The sequence below is a fragment of the Cynocephalus volans genome, chromosome 9 (genome assembly GCF_027409185.1).
Source record: "Cynocephalus volans isolate mCynVol1 chromosome 9, mCynVol1.pri, whole genome shotgun sequence".
In the NCBI taxonomy this organism is placed as follows: Eukaryota; Metazoa; Chordata; class Mammalia; order Dermoptera; family Cynocephalidae; genus Cynocephalus; species Cynocephalus volans.
In genome coordinates this window covers 148,734,693-148,760,212 of record NC_084468.1, presented here as the reverse complement: position 1 = coordinate 148,760,212, position 25,520 = coordinate 148,734,693, and the positions used below count along the sequence as shown (strand labels likewise).

Here is a 25,520-nt window from a genome sequence, read left to right as displayed (position 1 = left end):
TAGATAATGAGAGAAAATATGACAAATAAATTGAAATTTCAAAATCAAGCTTTTTGAGAAAAAGTAAACGGAAGTCATGACTGTTAATACAGCCTACTTCCAAATATCTGCATAAACAATTACTAGTCACATCCCATCCCAGTCCACTGCCAAATGACAGAGCCTGCAAAGGACATACTTAAAAGGTACAAGCTCCCCACAGAGCTTTACTCTTCATATATCCTGAGTAAAGAAAATTTCAGGGAACATATATAAGAACACATATTTAGACTATCATACTTTATAATAGAATCCATTTTCAAATGCTAAGTTAAGATAACTTTAGCACACAATTATGTGATTAGTATATAAGCAACTATTTATACATGAACTATCATCTATTGCTCCAGGTGGGGTATTGTATCTGATTTCAAATTTCTGGGACTCCAAGGATAAATCTGTTTCCTTCATATAGTAAGTGTTCAATAAATGTTTAATTAACTGATGAATATTTGTAATTTCGAGCCAAGTGCTCCAACTTAGCTGTGTGTAAACTTGAACTGTGAGTCTGAAGCTCTTCACGTTAATCCAGATGGCGAATAAGCTCTGCACCAGAAATTACTAAAAGGAGATATGACCAAGATTCTATTGACATATTAGTAAACGGAAAATTGTCAATAGATTTTGAGTGTATTAGGCATATAAGCAAATAGCTGAGAGAACAACTCATATAAAATTGTATTTTCTATTTACATTGGATACCTCTGACATCTTTCTAAACAAAAAGGTCTATTTGGGGGTTTTATCTTCTCAACCATAAGATTTAGAGAACTTAAGATATGGTCATATTTTTATACATTGCAAGAAAAAAACCTTTATCCCACAAATGCTTTTTATAAAGATAATCTTCCCACAAATAAGTACCTGCAGTTTTTTAAAAAAATCCTCGATGTGCTATATTGATGCTACTATGAATAAGAATGATGCCATGTTTGCTGTGTTCCAAAGTGATGTAAACTTTACATTCATTTACTTATCATTACACCTTGAGACTCACAATATCATCTCCATTTTATAGATCAGAAAACTGAAGTGTAAAGGGGTTAAATAAGTTGCCAAAAGCCACATAGTTATTATGTGGAGAGTTCACTACTAGAACCCATGTCCTTCACACACCAAAGCCCAATTTTTAATAAATCATTATTCTGCATCCCAGAAGCCTTAAAAAATTATTTTCAAAGCAAGTCCAATTTGCAAAAATGTAACCACATGAAAAAAAAGGCAAAATAAAAAAGACAAGATAAGACAGATGTGGGCAGCATATGGAGTCTAGGGTTCTGGATTCAAATTCTGTTTCTATCACTGGGTGACATAAGGCAGGTTATCTTAAAACACTTAGCTACAAGCACCCTCCACACAAAAAATGTGATGTATCATTGGATACTTGGTGTTGAAGCACATGGTGTGGTGTAATGGGACTCTACTTCCGAGTCCCATTACATACGCTAGAGATCTGCTCCTATTGTAAATCATTTAATTCTGGAACACACTGGAGGTGTATCCTACAATGAATATCTTCTTTACGCATGTTATCTCCGTCACTAGTTCACCCAGCAAACTGCTCCTAAATTTCTTTCCAAACGGAAACATAAGGCAACACAAGGCCTCTGATTTAGGTCATTACTTCCGTTCCCCATTCCAGATGGCAAATCCCAGCTATTCTGACCGTGGTCGCTGACTGCCAGCCACACTACACTCAAGTCCAGATATATACTATTTCTTCTTTTGGGACTAAAAAAATATACATAGAGAAAAATTTCCTCTAGTTCTTAGGTTTAGAAAAGAAGGAAGCAAGAAAGGGAAGCCTGTTTTACCAGATTTTTTTCTTACCCTGTTAGAGAATAAATAAATGCAAGCAGGAATTCTTTCTCCTAGAAAACAAGATAATTTGCTAAAAGTAATGTTTTCTTCAAAAAAGTTGCAACATAGTAAATATTACAAATAGTATATACTTCGAATGTGCCACACTTCCCACTGTTAGGAGACCAGACTGAAGATTATTTGACTCTATTTTCCCTAAAAGTCTTCAAGTATTTGACCTTAGGGCTTTTAGACAAGTTAGGATTGAAAAAGATGAAGTTATTTAAATACCTTCCCCAGCATATTTGCTTTCTCAAAGGCATTCACACATCATTTACATACATAATGTACACTGTAAACCACTTTCCTGAATTGCCTGCATTTGAAAGGGTGTTCTTCACACTCTTTACAGGCTCATAATCACGAATTCAATGAAAACTCAGAGAACAAATCTAAAGTGTGAAACAACTTAACGTGTTACCACACAAAATGTCAGAGCCTGTGCCAGCAATGGGACACTAATGACTGAATTCTACTCAAATCCAGTTCAACCCCTGCCTTAATCGACATGGAAAGTCTGCTGTCACAATTTATACGCTAGCTACAACATGCAGCAGTGTCTCCCCGATACTATTTAGCACTCAAATATTTCTCTAACCCTGTTAAAATTAGTCATATGCATTTTCATTTGCTTCATACATAATTAGGGTATTTCATAAAAGACTAGGGCCTGCGTGATACTCCATGCAGTTGAAAAGTATTGTTCTTACTCTGACAATATTGTACATGGCTTATGAAATACAAGAACCAAGTTGAAGGCAAGATGTATTCTCACTAAAAAAAATGGCAATGGGTGCCCATGGCACAAACCCCAACACTTCAGTTAACAGTTTACTACATTTATGTTGGCTAGAAATTCAGCACAGGGAATTTGAAAAAAAGAGAGGCATATGGAACATAGAAACCCAGGTTCAAGTTTCTCATCACTTACCACCTATGACGACAGCCCAGCCACTGAGCCTTACTGAGTCTCCGTTTCCTCATGTGTCCAAAAGGGATGATAATGTTCATTGATGGGGACATGATGAAGACAGGAGGCTCTATTTTTTAAATGTAGAAATGTGAACTATGTGATTATGGCATGTGTGACAAGGACAATTCCTAGATATGTGAGGGATGCGGGATCCCAGGTTTCATTCTCTTAAATGTTCTCCCTCTGGCTGTTTTCTAGTTATCTTTGGTTCCTCTCTGGAGTATTTGAAAGATTTTAACGTCCATGCAATGATATAAATCATTGTCTTAAAACACAATAATCTGAATACAAAACAGAAAATACCATAAACCCTCTGCTAGGCATTTGTGGTTACAAAAGATCAAGACAAAGGGACGGTCAGCCAACCAAACTGATGTCGTGACAGTTTCCAACACTGTGCAAGAAAGAACCTGAGATTATCCTAAGAAGCACTCAAATCCACTCATGGCCAAAGAAGAAAACTCAGAAGACACTGATAGCAGACACCAGGCCAGGAGCCATTAGAGTGACTCTGTGGCACACAATACATGTGTACACAAAACACCCACAGCAAATATATGGTTTTCATCTGTAGCTCCATAACAACTCCCCTGCTTTGCAAAATGATGCAGTGTGTCAAAAACTGTTGAAGTCTTTTCTGAACACTGAGTTGAATGCTTTGAGCAGCATCAAATACATAAAATTCAGATTTTGTTTGGGAAAAATAATATACTTGGAGGCACTTTTGACCTTTTAATGCATGGCTTCAACTCTTTAGAATTATTATCACTCAAGGAAGACGTTTTAAAAAACCTATGATTGATAGCATTTTTTTTTAGCTTAAACTATAAATGTAAATTGCAGGAGAAGAGCTGAGTAAGATAAACACCTCCTTAGTTCACTTTCTGGATTTCAATTAACACCTAATTTGCAATACTGCTTAATACAAATATATAGCTGAGCTCTTTAGAACAGCTTGACACGATTAGCACACATTTTGTAAGGAGCTGACAAAACAAGCAGTCCATTAGTCAGCCCACAAAGTCTCCAAAGCCAATAGTCAATATTCCATTTTCAGGGCTGACAATGGCAAGCACTAATAAGCAAGGGATTCCCTCCTCCTGCTTTCTGGGAAACAACACATTCTATGTAATTCATTCCATAGCTTTCAGGCTGCAAACTTTTTTCTTTTTTTTAATTTCCCTCTCCAAGTGTCATTATTCAATAGATAACTAATGGAAATAAACCACTAAAGCCATATTGCTAAATCACTCTGCTGTATCCAAGCTTGGGGAGAGCACTACTCACTCTTCAATTCAGGGAGGATAAGTCCACAATTAATTCCAGATCTTGGAAGATGAAAGAACTGTAAGAGGCTTCAAACCTCTCCCAGTAGAGGAAATCCTACATCCCCAGGTATCTTTCCAAGCACCGGAGCCCCGGTCTAGCTCCGGCCTAGCTCTGAGCTCAAGATGCTGCAGCAGGGCTTTCCTATAGCTCAAGGGGGCAGTACAGCAGTATAGCTCAAGGGTTTATGGTATTTTCTGTTTTGTATTCAGATTATTGTGTTTTAAGACAATGATTTATACCACATGGCTCCAGTAGGATGTGCAACGCCTCATTTTATATGGAGTATTTGCCTGTCTTTTCTAAGCATTCTTATAGAAGTTTAGGTAGAGTCCCAGTTTTAAATAATTTAAACCGATGTGTCTAAGGCATTATTAGAACAATAGATAACATTCTAAAATAACTGATGGTAAATCACCAGCACTTCATACTATTAACCTAAGGTCCAGAATTTGAAGGCTAACCTCTTTCCAATAAACTATTGTTTCAGGGCCTCAATCGTTGAGAGGACTCAAACGTTATTAATGTGACAAACAGTCCTAAGAATGTTTGCCAAAAAATATGGTTTTAACTACAGGCAAGTGAGTCTCAATTTCATATCAGGGAAAGTTGTTAAGATGTTCAAACATAGGATGCACACATACATATAATGAAAGAAGACAATATGGTTTGGGCAGAAGCAATTATACACAGCTTATCTCAGACTTTCGTAGGAAAGTAAGCCATGACAAGGGTGACAGGAAACCTGTAGAGTTCTATGTTAGCTTTTTCAAAAAGCCTTTGCTAGGCTCTTACACGCTTTTAATTGTTTCACTGTGGACTAAGAAGCCCTAAACAGCAAAGGCAGGGCTGCATGAGCACCTACCTGAACAGAAACGATGAAGACACCATACATCATTACAGGAACCAGCTAAGAGAAGGGAATCCAGATACGTTTTGAATTTGCAAGTGATATTATCTTCTTTAGAGACAAAGAGTGGGAAGATCTCAGGAGACTACGTAAACAAAAAGAAAAAGGAGCTTTAGAGCTGGCTTAGTCTGAGGGAATATATGTAAGAAAAAATAATCTATCTTTTCCATACCCAATAATGGTAACTGCCATTTGTGGTCCCAACGTGGGGATGGGCCCTGAAGGCAAGGGCTAAAGAATCACTATTGACAGATGAGGAACAGAGTTCAAGTACACATAATATAATGCCTTATCCATCCCTTCCGCCAAAATTGTATTTTGGCCACTTTTGAGTTGGTACCAGAGGCAGGAGGAGAAAAAAAAAAATTTAGTATCTGAGGAATGAAAGCTAAAACAGAAGAGACTGGTTAGGAGAAGTGGCTCTATGAAAAATGCATTTTTAATATGACATCTTGGCAGTCTAGAGAGGTGGCGACTAAGAAATAAATGTTTGGTTATTTTAAAGGATAGAATAAAGTAGACATGGAGTTGAACATCCAATTCTAAAATGCCACACCTAAGAGGCTGCCAGTCCAGCTAGAAAGAACAACACTGAGAACCAAAACAATGATACAATCCCACGTAGAAATTATAAACTTACGAACATTATCCCAAGATCCGGTATACGAGGACACTAGGACACTGGTTATGAAGAAAAGCAGAAAGAATTTGCTAGGATGCCAAAAGCCGAGTCCTATACAAACAGGCTTGCAGATACTATTCTAACGGCAAATTTAACCTTGTATTCACGGACCTTTAATCACGTTTGGATTTTTTCCAAGAAATAGAGTCATTTACTCAGGACTTTCAAGGTAGAGAGTCCTTTTTTCAGGGTACTCACACACGTCTACAAAGAATAAGGATACCCTTCTGGACAAGCACTTTATTTCATTAGTTTTATAAGCATCTACCTGTCATTCAAAATACTAATTTCTTCAATCTCCCTATTAGTTATTATATTTTGAATTGCCTGAGATTTCCTAATATCCCCTTAAACACAAAAAAAGAAAAAAAAAGGAAGAAGGGAGGGAGGGAAGGAGGGAGGAAGGAATACGCAGGAAGGGAAGAACAGAAGACAGAAGACTGAGTGTTAATACAGCTAGTTCCTCAGGTCTCTGATTTTCCAGGTTATCTCTACACAAATTGGACAAAAGATTAACTTGCAAGCTGAATTTTCCCAGGCTTTTCACAGATATTAATACTCAGATGAACATTTACTGATATAGTACAACAATGAAACAGGACACCTCAGTCTCTGCTCTGGAGTGAGCTCCTGCAGCATGAGCTTCCCTGTGTCCCTTGAGACCCTTCTGAACTAGAGGAGAAGAGAAATCTGACTGCACATTCAGGTGACAATGCACTGCACTGAAGAAAGACAGTCAGACATTCCTTTGAATTATCTGCATCTTTGTGTATATGTATTTATATAGAGAGATAAAGCACCCATATTCTGTCCTAATGGATTTGGCTATATAAATACTGTATATCTGAAGCCGTGCTGCACTAACTTGTCTATTTTTACTCACACCAAAAATGTCTTTCTAAATCAAAATTCAATCAAATTAACAGAGGCTTCTTTTCTGTCCTATAGTTTCACGAACTTGAAATTGGAGTTCTCAAATATAAAAATTGTATTCTATTTCACAAATATGTTAACAATGGCACAATTTTTAACAAGTTATAATTGAGAAAATTTCTCCTTGGTTAACATGCATTTGATCCTGTTTCAAATAAAAGTTTGTAGATGGGAATATAAACAGTCTATAGATATTGAAAAGAGTATAGGTATTGAGACCATACTAGACTCCTAACAGTGATAATCTATCCTGTGATAAACATTAAAAACTAGTTATGAAATTTGTCATCAAAGATTTGGGTTTGGAAAATACAAAACTATGTTCTTTGTCACTTCACCCGTATCATACATGAAAGTAACTGCATCTCTATTAGTCTGGACCCCAGGTAAGTCCGAACTAATTTCCATTGTTTGCATTTTAAGGTAGGCTTGCAAAAGGCCAGCTAGGAATGCAGTGTAATAATTAAATACAGCCAGACTTTGCAGTCAGAAGACTTGGAATTGGGCTCTGGGTAATCTTAACAAAGGTATTTAACCTCATTGAGCTTCTCTTTTCCTGTCAGTGTAATGGGAAGATTAACAAACTCTCCCACATGTTGGGCTATTGTGAACAATTGAAATAATGTACTCAAAAGTATTTTGAAACCATAAAGCTATGTTAGCCATTGTGACATCAAGCCACTGTGTAGTTGAGGAATATTAGAACCACTGTTAGAGAAGTTCAAAAAGGGTCCTTTATTCTATGGGCCATGCCCTCAAATCTGCTATTTGGAAAGGGCAGATCTAAGGTGCCCCAAGTGTCTAGAGCAAGCGCACCCTCTCTTTTGCTTTTGCAAGGCTATCTTTCACAGACCCATCCTCAACTTTCTTATCTCAGTGACTTTTTTTTTGATTCTCATTTGGGATCTCAAGGTATTACTTTTTACCTCTTATTACAACTTTTATTTCTCTTATATATTGACAAAACGGAGGCACAAAGGTTTTGCAACTCTTTAGCCAAGATAGTAAATTAAAGCCTTTCATTTCGCTAAATTAAAAAGTAAAGTAGATAATTCGAAAAGTGACCTCAGATGCTGTGCATACTTAGCTTTCCACTGGGCCATTCTTATTTCCCTCTCACCCCACACTATGCCTCTTATGCTCACAGATAGGAAAGAAATAAGAATAGAGTAATAACCCATTTGAAGTTGTTGTTTTTGTTGTTGTAATTTCAACAGTTATGTTCAAAAATAAACCAGTATCAAAAGGGGTAAAGGGAGTAAGTGCCATTAAAGGGTTTTTTTTGTTTGTTTTTTTGAGTTTTTTTTTTTCCTTGCATTAGATGTTTATTTGCTGAGGAAAATACACATATTTGCTTGAGGTGTGTTTCAATACACACTGTGCAAATACTTCATATTGATAGATGCCTGAATCTTTCAATCTTTCTCACAACAGAGCATCAAAATAGATGCTTTCCTAGACAAGCTTTAGAAATAATGTACAGTACTTCATTTCTTACCTTACCAAAAACAAGAAAATGCGCAATTTTCACTAAGTTGCAAACATTGTTCAAAACAAATTTCTTAACAAAAGTCTGTTTTAGGGAGTGGTGTAGCACTGTTGCTGATTCTGGTGGCCCAGTCCCTCGTTACCCACCATAGCAGAACAGTGTCTCCTTGTCCAAACCATCAGGGAAGGGCTTAGAAACTTTTGGTGGGAAAACAGATTGAGTGTGAAAGGTCATCAGAGAGAACTTACAAGCAAAATTGAATTAGATCAGAATTCTGAGTTCCAGACTGACAAGTTTCTGCTAAGATTCTCTGAGTTTTGAATAAGTATCTGTATTATGGGTGCACCAAGAAAGATCTGATAACGTGTGAACACAACACACAAACCCTTCTTGTTAAAACAATGTCATCAAAGGGCAAAGTTAACTAGGGAATTTCCAGCATTTTCCTTCATTTGTGTACACCTCTCCTTCCTTCAGGCCCAAGAGAGGCTGAATAAGGTTTCCCTAACATTGGAAGGGAACAAATCCGTCACCGACCGACCAGCCCCGCACGGAATCTGCAGAGACGTGGATGTTCTGCCCACTGCCTTCCTCTATGCGTCACCCAAGCTCACACCTCTTGCGATGGGACAGAACATGTCTTCAGCTGACTAACCCATTCTACTGAGTCTGCCCCAACAACCCCTTTAACCTTTCCGAAGTTAGTCGTGAGTCCACTGTGAGTTCGGGTCACCCCAGCCACAACGCAGCAAAGCGAGAAACCAGGAGCCCCGGCTCCTCCCGGCGCCGCGCGCTCACGTGCTCGCGGGCCTCGGCACGTGCGGCGCAGACCTCGGGCTGCAGGAGCCAAGCGCCGCCCCGCGTGGGAGGAGAAACCGGCCTCGGCGCCAGATGCTAGAGGGGAGGGCGGGGACCCGGAGCGTCCGGAGCCCCAGCGAGGCGAGAAGCCGAGCTCCAGGCAGTGCGGGTCCAACTGCAGTTCCCGGGGGTGTTCGCAGGAGGGAAGACACAAGTTTGAACGGGGTAGCTTGGAAAATTTGTTACTAGGTTTCTTTGAAATGGGCAGATGCATTGGAATCCCATCTAGAAGTGAGTTCTTCCAAGACTGTCACAATCCCCTTCTAGCCTGGATCCCACACTTGAAACTCCTGGCAAGAAAGGGAGCAGAGCTGTCCTGAGGTGGCAAGGCCAAGCCTGCACCTTCTGGGTCAGCCTGCCCATGGATCTCAGCGGAGCGCGGGGGCAACGCGCCCCGGAACAAAGAGGAGGCGGCGTTCCCTCCAGACGCGCAGAGCCCGCTGAGTGCTGCGGTTTAAACCTGCAGCCGCCAACTGTGTTTGTGATTGTTCCGCTTTGCTGGGGAGGCGGAGGGGATCAGAAACTCCAGCACGTTCTTCCCAGACTGGGAGCCAGGAGCTGAGCGTCCGATCTCACGAGCGCCGAACTCCCGTCACCTCGGGCCGCGGAGGCTGCCACTGGGGGTGGGGAGGGCAGGAGGGGCGGCGGGGGGCTGGCGAGGGAGGGGACGGAACAGGTGAGCTCCCACCGCCACCCAGCGGAAGTCCCGCGCGGCGGCCCCGGCGCGCCACCGTCCCGGCCTGGAGAGGCACTTACCGGCTTTGCAAGGGTCTTTGTAATCGAGGGTCTCCGTTTTATCCTCTTCGTTCCCATCCAGAGTGTAATCATAATCGAGGCCAGCGCAGAACGACAGCTCCCCATAGAAAACAGTGCCCAAGGCCACCAGCCACACGAGCATCCTCGGGGAAAGCGTTTCCAACCCCATCCTCCTCCCTGGGAGGAACAGGAGGGGACGGGACCGGGCGGGTAGGTGGCCGCGGTCCGCGTCCATGCGCGGGGCTGGGGGGACCGGAGCTCTTCGCCCCACCGCTGCGGGCCGGGGCGTTCAGGTGTCCGGAGACATGCGGATGCCGTCGGGACAGCGGGGAAGGCAGCGCTGCCTGTGACCCCCAGTCGCAGGGGGAAGTTGGCGAGGGGCCCGTGGGTGGGCGGAGGGCAGGTAGGGAGCGCGGCTCCCGGCGGCGGGGAGGGGCCGCTGCGGGCACACTCGGCGGCGGCGCGGGCGCTCGCTGCTGCCACCCCGTCCTTCTGGCGGCCGAACTTCCCGCGGCCGCGGCTCGGCGAGCGGCGCCGGGCGGGCTCAGCTGCCACCCGAGCTCGGGCTCCCGCGCCTCGCCCCCGCCGCTGCCAGGACCCCGTGGCCGAGCGCTAGTCGCCGCCGCCGCTCCGGGACGATGAATCCGGTCTGCACATCAGCACATCGGAACTGAAAGGGGAGACCGAGGAAGGGGGTGGGGGGCAGGCACTTCTACGCCGCGAGACCCTAAACGCGGCAGAAGCCAGCAAAGCCACCGACTGCGAGGAGAGCAAAAGCGTGAGCGTTGGAGGATGCACTGTGTGCCTGTCCCCAGGCTGTCTTTTTACCCCCTTCCTAACTTGAAAAAAAAAAAAAATCTTCGCAGCATCTAACCCAATCACTTGCATCCTGCTTACTTATCATACAATCAGGGTCAGGATCCGGGCCGCATCCTCCTCTGCCTCCTTTTGATTCTTTTGATGGCCTTATACAAATAAACGGACGCCGAGTGCGCTGACAATTCCATTTGGATTTTACTAAAGATAAACACGAATGTATTTTGTGTCTGCGTCCTAAAACAGCAACTAATAGATGATGTCCGAGCCAGCGCAGAGTGCCAGGCCGGGGTGGCGCGAGGGGTCGGGATAACGTAGCCTCAGTGCTCTGTCCCCTCCCCCCAGACAAACAGCGAGTGTGTTTCCTGCCTTTGCTGCCGTTTAACCTTAGTGCAGCCCCAGAGTGGAGGAAAAGTGCCTGAGCTTCCGCGATTTAGGTACGGGAACAGACTCCTGTTAAAGTCTCCTAACCAACAAAGCTTTTCTGATAACTAAGATCCTCAGGACTGCAATTAAAAAAAAAAAAAAAAAAGAATCCCCAATCGAGTTACAGATTGCAGCGGCAGGAGACGCTAAGACCTTGCTGATGGGCTGGCGCTATGGCTCACGTGGGCGCAGGAAGGGAAGTTGGATGGAAGACTCGGGAGGCAAGTTTTCTGTGACAGTTCTGGCGCCCATGCCCAGAGTTGCTCAGTCTCCTTTAGCTTTAGTTGTTTTACTCCTTTGGAGTCGTGTGTGTAAAACCTGGCAGCAGGATCAGCGAGGTAAACCACATGTCAGCCGAGCAGACTCAAGACAAACACAGGTTGTGGGAAATTGGGAAGGGGGAAAAAAAATCAGAGGAAATCTCTGCAAAACCCCCGTTGTGAGCAATTCCGAGATTTCCCCACATCTGCAAGTAGTTTCCAAAATAGGTGAGACGGCTTCTCCCCCAAGCTTCCAAGAGATTGGTGATTGGGAGCTTTCCTTTTCCAACTTAATCTTTAACTGTCACTTTACCAGGACTTGTAAAAAATCTTCAGTTTCTTTTACAACTTTATTTTACAAATGTTCCCCTTTTCCAAGTTACCATCAACATACAGAGCCTTATCTAGAGGAAAGTATGAAGGAAAATACACAAGCACACACATATACCCTTTGACAGGCAAAGCCAGTGGTTGATTTGGAGATCTGACCAGGTTTTGTTTGTTAAAGAAAAGAGGCTGATCTTGAAAAAGTATCAACAATGTTCAACTTAAATTAGAAGTATAAAAGGTCTAGGTTGAACTGAACTGATTCAATGTGCTTTGCAAAACTGGGGCTTTCTCAGAGGCCACTGCAGTGATGGATCTTAAACCTTTAAACCCCAGGATACAGAGCAGACAGCAGATTTTAAAAAGAACATGTTCAATAAGCAGGTAGAGGCATTTGATTTTGAAATCTCTTGCTGAGTCACTCTTGAATTCTTCTACCCATCCAAAAAAATGTTTGCATAATTAATAAGTGTTGCTCTAGTGCTGGGCTTGACAAGAATGTATCCTGCTTAGCCCTTCGCCCGTCTGAAAGTCCAGAAAAACGCAAATTTCCTTTAGAGGACCCCTCCTCTTGAACTGCTGACAGTGTCCCCACTCACTACCCATGACCTTAAAAGTGTCCCTTGTTAATCTAAATACCTTCAAACATCTCCTTAGACTATTTTATCATATGTAAGTTTGTAGGAGCTTGTACCTGGAGTTGCCTAAACATCACTTACTTTACAGGAATGAATATGTTTCATCCATTTGTTCTGTGGGGGAAAAAAATGATGCCATATAGGGACATTTGTCTTATTATATAATGGGGAACATATACTTATTATGTTTTCCTTACAGATTTATCATTGCTTAGTTTTGTAATTTTGAAAATTTGCAATTTAAAATGGTTAACATAGCAGAACCTCAAATCAAATAATAAAAATGTTTCTTTATAGCTTAAAATACCTGCAAAGAATATCATTTTCATCACAATATCCTAGGCCTCAACCATCGATTTATTTTTAAATATTATTTTAAAATATTAAATCTAACTCAGTAATAATAAAATACCTACCTTAAAACTTCATTTATTTCTATAGCTGTTATGATTACAAACTGAAAATAGATTTTGCCCTGTCCATGAAAAAATATAAATTTGCAAGAATATGCATGTGAGAAGGGATTTCAATGTTCTATCAGAGTATAGCCACAGACAAGTGCACTATGTGAATTCAATCTCTGTGGAAGATAAAAAGAGGAAATTGATTCCCTCATTAAGACATGTGCAGATGTTGTCCTGGCTTTTAGCTGGCAACTGCCTTTGACCCACATTGCCACCTGCAGTAGGACCCCATCAATGCCCAGCAACGGTAGAGCATAAAGCCACCCACGATAACCAGAGCAAGAAGCAAACTATGCCAATTGGTATATCCTGTTTGCTCTCACAGTGATTAAAATAAACGCCTTGCAGATAATGTCCATTAGAAATGTCTATTTCCTTTTTTTTTTATTGAAACATATTGATTATACAAATTTGTGGGGTATAGAGTTGAATATCAATATCTGCATACGATGTGTGATGATCAAATCAGGGTAATAGCACATTCGTCATTACAAAACTTAATCATTTCTTTGTGATGAGGACATTCGATCTCCCCTCTTCCAGCAGAAATGTCTATTTTCTAATCTAGTCGATTTGTAAAAAGCTAGATGTGATTGGTTTTTTGTCATGAAATCAAGTGATGCATGAATGTATTACCTTCACGTGTCTTGTAAAAATTAATAATTCAGATGTGTATGGAATACAATGTGAGTTTTCTTCTCCCCTCTGGTCTTACCCTCTCCTCAACTGAAAACTGTGAACCTGTTAACCAAATACTGTGTATATAGATTGGCTCCTATGAAACGGTCTTTTCTGTAGATCACAAACAGAAAACATTGGCAATTTCATATTACTTCAAAGCTTTAAAAATTCCGCTTTGTATTAATGCTGCTGTTCTGAATGAATGAATCTATATTCATCTCAGTCAAATACTTTTAAGTGAAGAGAGGATTCTCGGAGCCTCAATAGACTTTGACTTCCACATTTTCTTTTCATTTTTTTAAAATTTTACATTCGGTGACTTTTTATATCACATTATTTTATGTGTCACTACCCCAAAATGCTCTCAGCTCATGGTAATTAGGATGATCCTACTTTCAGTCAAAATCTGTCCTTCTTGCTATTTCCTAAGTAACAAATACCATGTCAGAGACAGAATGAAAAAAGTGAGCAAACTGCAGTACCTGCCTCACCACACAGGTGTGAAATAAGGGTTTTGTTTGTCTGTTAAGGAAAAGACGTTCACTTCCCAGGGTGGGGTAGAGTCGGGAAGAGTCTTCCTTTTGGAATAGATTTTGGATTCTGGTCTGAGTAGGGGCCACTAAACCAATAGTCTCTGGTTATTCCTTAGTGATTTGTTGGGCAACCCTTCCTCTCTACCATAAACTCCCTGTGGGGAACTGAGAGGTCCTTCGTTTTTATGGCTTTTAGCACTCTAGACCATTTAATTCTCTCTTTCACCCCATTCTGATGTGATGCTGTACAGAATACATATGGCTTTGTTTTACCATCTTCCTTCCTTAGGCTCTCTCAGCCCTGAGCAATTCTGCATGGCATCTCCTAATCCTATAGTTCCATGTTCCAAAGTACAGTACTTAAACCCCTGATGGCACATGAGATCATTTTAGGTAATATAATGATAAACTTCTAAAAAATTTTTGACACAGACTTCATGAATACGACCCCAAAAGCACGGGCAACCAAAGGAAAAATAAACAAATGGGATTATATCAAACTAAAAAGCTTCTGCACAGCAAAAGAAACAATTAACAGAGTTAAAAGACAGAGTGGGAGAAAATATTTGCAAAATATACATCTGACAAAGGATTAATATCCAGAATATATAAGGAACTCAAACAACTTTACAAGAAGAAAACAAGCAACCCAATTAAAAAATGGGCAAAAGAGCTAAGTAGGCATTTCTCTAAGGAAGATATACAAATGGCCAACAGACATATGAAAAAATGCTCTACATCACTCAGCATCCGGGAAATGCAAATCAAAACCACACTAAGATACCATCTCACCCCAGTTAGGATGGCTAAAATCCAAAAGACTCTGAACTATAAATGCTGGTGAGGTTGCGGAGAAAAAGGAACTCTCATACATTGTTGGTGGGACTGCAAAATGGTGCAGCCTCTATGGAAAATGGTATGGAGGTTCCTCAAACAATTGCAGATAGATCTACCATACGACCCAGCTATCCCACTGTTGGGAATATACCCAGAGGAATGGAATCATCAAGTCAAAGGTATACCTGTTCCCCAATGTTCATTGCAGCACTCTTTACAATAGCCAAGAGTTGGAACCAGCCCAAATGTCCATTATCAGATGAGTGGATACGGAAAATGTGGTATATCTACACAATGGAATACTACTCAGCTATAAAAACGAATGAAATACTGCCATTTGCAACAACATGGATGGACCTTGAGAGAATTATATTAAGTGAAACAAGTCAGGCACAGAAAGAGAAATACCACATGTTCTCACTTATTGGTGGGAGCTAAAAATTAATATATAAATTCACACACACACACACACACACACACACACAAAACCGGGGGGGGGGGAAGAAGATATAACAACCACAATTACTTGAAGTTGATACGACAAGCAAACAGAAAGGACATTGTTGGGGGGGGAGGGGGGAGGGAGAAGGGAGGGAGGTTTTGGTGATGGGGAGCAATAATCAGCCACAATGTATATCGACAAAATAAAATTAAAAAAAAAAATTTTAGTAGTTAGATATGAGTATATGTATTAGCAAAAAATAATTATTAAGTTTTCACTTGAATATATATTTTTATAATGATGCTTATGATTAAAAAAAGCCAAGTTATTTGCCTTTTGGAATTAAGTCAATAATGAAGGTGGCATGTGAAGGTTAACTGATGTTTAATAATACACTGATCTAATTCAGTTCTATTCCCCCTACCCCATGCTGACTGTGGACTACAGCTTTTTTGTCCCTTCCATCACACCGACACCACGGTCTGTTCCTTCTCTTACCTGCTTATCACTCATTTTCATTTCAAATCCCCCAATACAGAAGGGCCCCAAACATAGGGCACTGAAGCTGCACATATTGACTGTTAGCACTTTGGGTTTGCTTTCTTTTTTAGGCATTACTTGCTATATAAATCTCCAGAATATCCAGTGACTTGTTTGTTCAAAAATCATGTATTATTCCCTAACAATATTTGACAATGATTGCATATTTATTCAGGCATCAGCTTTGCCAAAGCGAAATGGGGAAAATGGAATGGAGTAAGAAAGGAGTGTCTTCCCATTTCCACCCTGGTGGGATTCATAGGCTCACGTCCACTAATAAGTGCTCAGCGTGTGACCTCTACAACTTTACTAAATCCTCACTGTTGTCCCCTGAACACCCAGCTGGGGAGGCACGGGAGTATGGAGCTTGGAAATAGCTCCCCCAGTTCAAGTTCCAGCTCCCTGTTTACCAGCTTGGTAACTTTAGACCCACTTTTTTAACTTCACGTGTCCTCAGTTTCCTCATCCATGAAACAGCGATAATTTTAGGGATCATTATATTTCATAGAGTTGATATAAGGATTAAGTTCGTTAGTATATGTGATGTGCTTTACAGATCCTGGCATTAGTGAACTTTTGGTAACTGTTTGCTATTATTATCATCTTAAGTGAGTTCTAAACAGTCAAACTATTTCCAGCCCCTCTAAATACATTGTTTGAAAAATGCCTTCTCCTCCTTCACTTGACCTAGGGCAGAATAACTCATTCAAAGCTATGCTGGAGAGAGGCCGTGGACAAACTGCTTCAGAGCACAGCCTTCAGCAGCAGAAAACACAGAGTTTTAAGTGACTTTGCCATTCAGTAGCTGTTTTGCTTTGGGCAAGTTACTTCCCTAGCTTCTTTCTCCTGATGTTTGAAACAGGAATGGAATACCTGGTAGGGCTGAAGTGAGAATTAGGTAAGATCGTGCATGTAATATACTTCCTGGCAAGTGTAAGAACATAAAAAAGTTGGTTATTATTATTAATTGGAATTTTCCTACTTCCTATGGGAAAACTCTGTACTTAATGAGCTTTTCCACTCAGGCAAGAAATTCAGCATACACACACACACACACACACACACACACACACACACACACCTAATTACAGATTAAATAAAACTAGAACCATTTTATTTGAAAATCCCCCTAATACAAAACCCATCAAATTGAAATAACCATTGCTGACATTACTTTTAAAATCCCCAATAATATCCCCCATAATGATTGACATTTGGAATGCCTCTCACCTGCTATTTTCTGTCTGCTTTACTTAGCTAACATAATACAGTTTTCATATTTCCATGTTATGATCCTAAAGTAGGTCTCCCAATTTTTCCTATGCAATTTCCCTATAAAATGAAATTTTTACTTCATTTCAATCTATTTACTTCATGGAGATTAAGAGATAGACACTGAAGCCTTTGGTAAAATATATGATGTACTTCCAGGGCAATGAGAACAATTTAATTTTATACCATAGCAGAGTATGTCAGCTTCTTGTGATAAGGGCATGCCCAAACTCCATGAGGCCTATCAACTAGGTCAATCACTTGCCAGTGTTTTTATGACCTTATATTATGAAATAACATATTACTGTCATGAACATGTTACTGTCACCTCACAGCCTCTGGCTCTCCATGGCTCCTTCAGCTGGCCACTCTTTGGGGGCCTGCAGTTCTGCCAACACTACTGACAAGTGGTCTGACTGTGGACAGTAGCTATCTCTAGTCCAGCTAAGGCCCGCTCTTCCTTCAAGTCTTGGTGCATTATAGTTTCCCTGACTCTCCACATGATTCTGTAGACAGAAGTTCCTCTACTCTGATTTGTATTTGGTCATTTATCTCACAGAGGGTAGAAGCCATGTCTTTTTCATGCATCAATTCCACAAAGTGCTTTGCACATACTAGATGAAAAATATTTTTTTTTTTTTTACTGACAAAAATAAAATTGAGTTCACTTCAGTAGTCTAAGTAATATTCTAATATTGCAGCACTGGAAACATTTAACACTAGAATATGAATGGAAATTGATTTTATAAATCTAAACATTAAGTATAAAGCAGGGTTTGGGATCAAAAAAATGCATTTGAATCCTTTTGCTCTATTCTTACATGCCTTAGGACACTTAGTCTTTCTTAGCTCAGTTTTTCTCACCTTTAAATAAAAAGCTTACCTCATGTGGTTATTTTCCAATACAAACACGTCAAGTATGTAAATCACTTAGCATGGAGCCTGGCATATGACAGAAGAATAGGGGCTATGAAGTCTTTGCCTCTCCTCCTGCCAACTAATACTACTCATTGCTAACTTTACTAATGTACCTTTGCAAAATAAATTTCTGACAGCCTGGATTTATCAGAGCAAACATATTTCAAACAGCAGAAAATAAAAACACAATGTGCTAAAGTTAGCTAAATTGAAAAAGCTGACATTGTTTACTAATCTTTTGAATAAGTTGTTGGGTAATTGGCTGGTATATATTTAAAACTTGTGTGACTTCATTTTTTATGAAGCATTGTAAAATCACCAAGTTATTTTATAACTTATTTAACTCTATTCATAACACGCAGCTGCACTTGAACACTAGTTTTTCTGCATTTTTAAACTCTCCATTATGCTCTGGGCTCAGTTCCGGGACCGACAAAATTTATTTTGTAAACTACACTGGGCTTTCAGGTGGCAATAATTAATGACCTTGGCCTTCAGCTTCATGCATTATAACTCACTTTGGGTGGCTTTTCCAACCACTGAAGCAATAGTTTTGTACTATAAAACCAACATCCAATCAATATGAAACATCTGAAGTGTGTTTATTTATATATTTATTGCTTTTCATCTTCAAAGCACTTTAATAACATTAACTAATGGCCCCTAAAATAGGTGAATATTATTTTCTTCTAGGCTCAAAACACCAACTCTAAAAGCCTGAGACGCTTAAATGGCTCCAACTCAAAGGGAACAATTCCCTTCATGTTTTTCTTTTTCACCTACTGGGGAAAAATTTCATTCAGTTTTACTCTATGTCTGACAACCAGAAAAAAAAAAAAAAAAAAACGATCTTGTAAACATTTAGGCCAGGGAGGGATATCAACTGTCTTTCCATTGTCTCAAAGGTCAGCAGAGCACTGGCATATCCACACTGCTTTTGCCAGGGGACACAGCACAGCTTGGATATCAAGAACTAATTACTCAAAGAAGGTTTGGATCCTCAATTATCTAGCTATTTCAGATGAAAATGGGTGTGGCATTTTAATTTTTTGCTAGCCAGAAAGTGCTGACATTGCTGGATAATTTCCTCCGTTTTCTACGTTAGTGTGAAATGTACTCAATGGAAGGTTATATCCAGTGCTTTCTAAATTATTACCACTCCTCTAAAACGCCGCCACTTGTGAGCTGAGGTCACAGTTCATTTGTGAGGCTGAGCCTCACATCCACTTCTCACTATTAAGGATTCTGGTTGTAATAGAGAAGTAGAGGGTTGCTCTCTCTCTCTCTCTCTCTCATCTCATTTCTATCTCTATCTCTCTCTCTGTTCTTCAGAAGAACTTTAAAAAGTCTGATCATTCATTTGGGCTCCAACATCAACATAAGAAGTAATTAAATCCTGTTGCTAGAACAATTTCTAAGTACAGTTCCCTTTTAAAAACAAAGTACTTTATAATTTCAAGAAGGAATTAGAAAAGATTTCAACAATTCTAGAAAACCCACAAAAATCAGTTGGTTCTCTTTTGTTTTCTTGCTCTATAGCAATGATTACTATGAGAAATGGAAACTGTTGTGTGTTTGGCTTTAAAATCAGTGCAAAGTTTATGGTTTATTCTCTTGAAATCATCAGCTCGCTTGCAGAGAATCTGAAGCTGTTTGCTTGTAATTACTAGCAAAGCAGGAAAGCAATTAGGGAGCAATTAATTCAGTATGCACTGGGACCTTTTATTAGCCATTGTTATTCTAATAGCCCAGTATATAAATGCCTCAGTTCACAGGAAATGCCCACAAAGGATAAATAAAATTATCATGCAACAAAAAGCTCTTCATAAAATAGATTTCATACACGCCAGGTAATTACCTCAACTATACAAAAAGCATAATGGATTAGACCAGTTTCTAACTTGTGTTCTTCCTACTCCTCAAAATTAACTTGCTTTTTCAGATCCCCACACTGGCCAGCCACTGAAAAAGAGAAAAAGAAAAAGAAAATTAACTTGCTTTTACTAAATCTACATTTACTGCTTTGACCTCAGTATCTGAGTTATTTCTAATAAATAATTTCACAAACATCAAAGTGTATAATGTGATGATAAATTTTAACTTAGCCAAATAGAACTTATTAGTAGTTTCTTCTTTCAAATATCAGGTACTATAGGATAAAGTGATTTTGGTGGGGAAGGGACCCATAAGATTACCTGTGGCTTTTGAATTTCCGTCAAAGGTGAAAGTCTGTTTTTGCCTCGATTTTCATAATATACTTTTCCATAAGATCAATCCTTTAACCATGTCACCAATTTCAGAGTACGTTTTCAGAATGAGTTCTCCATTTAAAAATCTTCTGAGAATTTACAATTGGTGATTTTGTACCACACAATTGTGAGGGATATTTGTATGTTTTCAGCATTATTTTGTTTTATTAACGTTCTAATTAATATGAAGGTCAAAAAATTAAACATATGAGCTCAACATTAGAGTGTGAATATTGAAAGTTCTGCTTAAGATGAAACCTGAAAATTAAGATTACCAAAGGAATATTAATATTTGCATGGGAACCCACTAACGTGTGTTAAGGACAAGACAATATTGCCTCCTTTTCTAGAAAAATTATTCAAACTCTTGAAGAAATATTGCTTTTGTAAATATTGAATTTATAACGTTGATTGTGATGCTAATTAAATGTCTCTAACACTTCATAAAAGGAGAAAATATAATAATCTAAGTCATCAGATAAACTTAACTATACTGAAGCATTTGCTCTGGACAATGTTATACCAATCCTTTAGATCCTGTTTTTCTACCAGGCCTTCAAAGGCCACATAGCACTGAAGTTCTTAATTTCAAAGACAGAAACAGTGCAGAAGTCAGAGCACTAATTGTCCCTAATGTGTTTTAGAGTATGGTGCTCTAATTGGCGTGCTGTCTGAAGTACTACCCAGACTTACAAAGGGGATGTTTTATGCCCACTAAGGTTGGCAGCTGTGTCCTTGTTGGCTGGTCGGTTTTTTGACATCCTGCGACCTCTAGTGAGAACCAGAAATTGTCAGCCAACATAAATTTCCTTGCCCAGTCTGAGTCTCTATAGGAGCCGCAGAGAAAGAAAAAAAACCTCAGCTACTCTCGTAGAATACTTTTTCTTTTTACAGATCATGACATTAATTCAGGCAAAAATATTTTTCAAATATGCCTTTAAAAAGTTTTCCTCACATTTTCTTGAAATTGCATTATACTCATTAGAGTACCTTCACTTACTACACTAAATGCAATAAAAATGAAAGGAAAAATGGTGAAAAGTCTAAAGACAATATGAAATGAGTTTCAATGGAAAAAAGAAAATAATGTGCCTCTTTTGTATATTACAAATAAATAAAAATATACAGTTATTTGACATATGTTTTACAGTAAACATTTTTGCAAATTATATGCTCAAATTTTAGAATGGTTCAGTTATACTGTATTTTGATTAATCCTCTAAAACATGATATTATTCCCTGAAATTAAGATATTAAATAACTAAGTGTATTTCAACACAAAACATAAATGCAAAAATAAGTATGTAAGATGTAAATGAGAGTATCATGACTTTAAAAAAAGCACATAATGTAGCATCTGGTAAGCTGCTCATTCAGAAAAGTTTGTAATAGTTATATATAAGGATGCCTAGTTACTTAAGGTCAAGGTGTATTTATTAACAGTAAAATATAGGCACAGAAAGATGAATGATGCGTGGTCACCACTCAGACTGCATGTTCATTCTAAAAGGGTGGACAACAGACATAATTAGACAGAATGTGATAAATAGCTTACATGAGGAAACAAATAAAGAATCATAAATGTTTTATAAAAAAAAAAATGACCACTTTCACTTTAGGAAAGGAGAGAAGAATTTAATAGAAGGTATTACATGACTTGGACCTAAAAAGAGATTGTGATGGAAAATGAAAGAGAAATAAACAAGTACGTTTCTGTTTCCTTTGACACTCTCTAAATCCTGTTCATCTTTTTCAGCCTTATTTTAGCCTTACTTAACCTGTAAGGTAAATGTGGAAAATATTTCCTTTTTAGCCCTGGGCACTAGTCTTTTTTTTTTTTTTTTTTTAATTTTGCCTATGCTTTTAACTTTCTGTTTTTTAATCTTTCCATTGTTAATACCAGTGAACATATTAATGCATTGTGTGCACCAGGTCATTTAGTATAAATAATACTCATTTAAACTGGGTTTTACACTTAAACATTTATAAATAGTTTTTCAGTGTTTCCGAACTACAGTTGCTATGGAAATAATAAGTTTTATCCTTATTTAGAAAAACTGGAACACTCCATACCTATTCTTTAACGCCATAACATTTAACAATGTTCCAAAAACCATGAGTTCAATTAAAAATTCTTCAGGAAAGAAAAGTAAGATTTCTTGATCAAATAAATCTTGTTTCAGAGATTTGTAATACATATGTTTATATATTTATAATATATATGATATATACTTATATCTTTTCTATATCTGTATCTCAGAGTACATGTATTTGATTGAATTGAATATCGAACTTTTTGACCATCTCTCAAAAATCCTGTTTCAGGAATCAATTTTTTAGAAACATACCCATACACATACATATTTATAAACGCAGTATTTTATACTCACATACACATTTGCTATAATACATGTATATAATTTTGTACTATGATTACATAGCTCTAAGTTAAATCATATATGTATATGTATGTAGTTACTATAAATGTAATTTTTCTCAGATTTGAGTGTGGGGTTCATTCTCATGTCCTAAAGATGCCATTGAATAAATTCTACCCATATAATGAAGAAATATCGTGTTATTTAGTCAATCAATAGAGCACAAAATTTTATTAAATTCAACCATATTTTGACTTGCTTGCTTTAATTATCTTTTCTCTTTGTCCCTTCATTTCTTCTTTCTTTTCTTTCTTTTTCAGTTTTGTTTTATTTTGTTTTTTAGGTAGGAAATTTAGTCTAAACATATATATATATATACACACACACATATGATATCCACTATTCCTTACATTCAATAAGCCATCCTCTTATGCCATCAATAGGCTTGGTCACTTGGAAGCTCTCTGATTACTCAGAGAAATCAATAACAGGTTTAATGCTATTCAAAGATTATATGGCAGAATTTGATGCTGCTGTTGTATTGCTCTATGAAGAACCTGACCTATAAAGTAAACCAAAACTGTAAAGTAAATGTTATTTTTATTTCCAACTCAAGTCAACCAGTACATTTTTTATAGACTCTATGGAATAAAATAGAAAGAATATGGTTTCTGACCTGAAGAAAAGTATGTTTTTAAAATGTAGAAATAGTCACCTAGTAGCTGATCATTTGGCTGCTGTAAAAATCCAAGACGACGACATCAGAACACAGTTCAACATTTTCTATTACTGTTTGATCTATCTTTTCATGAACACAATACTGGATAGAATAGGCTCTGTATAATTACTTCGTAAGTGAAGAATGGTTAGTAAATGTGAATTTGTACTTCATAAATCACATGTTAGATATTCCATCTCCCTTCTTGAGTAATTTTATCATGTACTTTATTGGTTAGCTGAATTGAAAGGTGCACTCAACTTGACAGTGCAAGCAATTTGGAGAAAGATTTTGCTTCTATTAATATGCCCAATAATATTTACCCCTAACCATAGCAATTTTGCTGGGTCGTGTACTCAGATTGCTGTAAGAAAAATAAAATGTTCAGCCCTTTTTAAATGCTTAGATCATACTTTTTATTACTTAAAGTTATGAGGTTTTTTTCTGCTACCTTTTATGAGTATTTCTGAGTGCTAAGTGTTCTAAATGCTAAGGCTAGCAGTATGGAACTTAAACCATTAAAAAATTCCAGCTGACCAGCTGACCATTTTGAAAATTTTTCAGATTTTTCTATCTAGTACAGGGATTACAGAAGAGTAATTTTCTATCAGTGAAAGTTCTTCTGTAGTAACATGGTGCTTTATCATCTGAGTTGCTTGGTTCTTTCATAGATCTGCAGGTTTTCTTCATATCTTGAATCAAATTTGATTATTTAATGTTTCTTAGAAAATTATGGTCTCCATTTCATTTGTTTTATCAAGATTTTTAATTTTAGATGTTTAAATTTACATTTATGTGTACTGTTTTATTATAACTGTTAGTTCTGTTATTGTACATCTCATGCCCTTTTCATTCCCAGTTTTATGGACTTCCAATTTTACTTTATTTGGCTAGTCTAAAATATTTTCTTTTTCTAGGTATTTTTTTCTGTATTAATTCCTTCTTTATTCTGTGCTCATTTTATTGAAGGTTTTGTCATTTTAAATCCTTGGTTCATTTATTTCTAATTCTTTGGGAAGGAGAAGATTTATGATAATGTCATGTACATTTGTAGTTCAGATGAAGGAAGCAACGAACTTGTTGTTTTAAGCAGAAAGAAATGTGATGGAATTGTATGCTTGGAGAGATCCTGGAAGACTGCAAAAGCAGGCTCAATTCTGATCCCAGAAGGAGATCACAAGGTTGGCCTGCCCAGGAGGCACTACATTTGATAAAATCAGGAAGGGAGGAATTAGGAAGCAATCATTGGAAATGTTGACTTCAAGAACACACCCTCCTTCACTATGATGCAGAAATTAGGAAGTCATTGTCACCACCACATCTGCCTCTGATGGAGGGAGCACTAGAGCTCTGCTGCAGAAATAGTTTCTACCAGGAGAAACTGTCTCAGCAACAGGAAAATCCTTCCCTGTTTTCTCCTTCTAGACCTCTGCTGCTCAACCCAGCAGCCATGAGCTACATGTGGCTAAGCATCGGAAATGTGGCTAGTCTAAATGGAGATGTGCTCTAAGTTTAAAATACACACCAGGTTTCAAAGTAATGGTGGGAAAAAGAATGTAAAATATCCTGATGTTTAAATATTAATGACATGATAATGATGAATTGATAATATTTTTAATATATTCAATATTGAATATATCAGGTAAAATAAAATGCATTATTACATTTAACTACATCTGTTTTCTCTTCTTGTAATGTGTACTTGAAGATTTTAAATTGCATAGGTGGCTTACATTATATTTTTACTGGACAGTGTTGTTCTAGAACTCACAAGAGTACATGTCTTAGCCAAACCAATTTCACACCAAAACTTTTAGTTGCAAGGAAGCCACATATAAAAGTAGGTTTTAGCTTTCCAGTTTAGGTCATGCTGAAAGGCCCCCTAAGTGGAAGCTGAAATGGATATTGAGCAAGTTAAGCCCCTATATCTTCTGCATGAAGTGTTTTTTAGAAAAAAGTTCAGGAATGCTGGCGAGGCTGCGGAGAAAAAGGAACTCTCATACATTGTTGGTGGGACTGCAAAATGGTGCAGCCTCTATGGAAAATGGCATGGAGGTTCCTCAAACAATTGCAGATAGATCTACCATACGACCCAGCAATCCCACTGTTGGGAATATACCCAGAGGAATGGAAATCATCAAGTCGAAGGTATACCTGTTCCCCAATGTTCATTGCAGCACTCTTTACAATAGCCA

The 25,520-nt window shown here is 38.5% G+C and overlaps 1 protein-coding gene across 1 annotated transcript in view; it reads right to left on the bottom strand.

Annotated features, from left to right (window-relative positions):
- Positions 1-10,045, bottom strand: part of TLL1 (tolloid like 1) — a 232,362-nt gene extending 222,317 nt beyond the window's left edge. Inside the window, exon 1 of the mRNA XM_063108291.1 lies at positions 9,827-10,045. Coding sequence (XP_062964361.1) covers positions 9,827-9,995 — 169 coding nt within the window. The 5' untranslated portion in view covers positions 9,996-10,045. The remainder of the gene's footprint in view (positions 1-9,826) is intronic.
- Between the last annotated feature and the right edge of the window lie 15,475 nt (positions 10,046-25,520).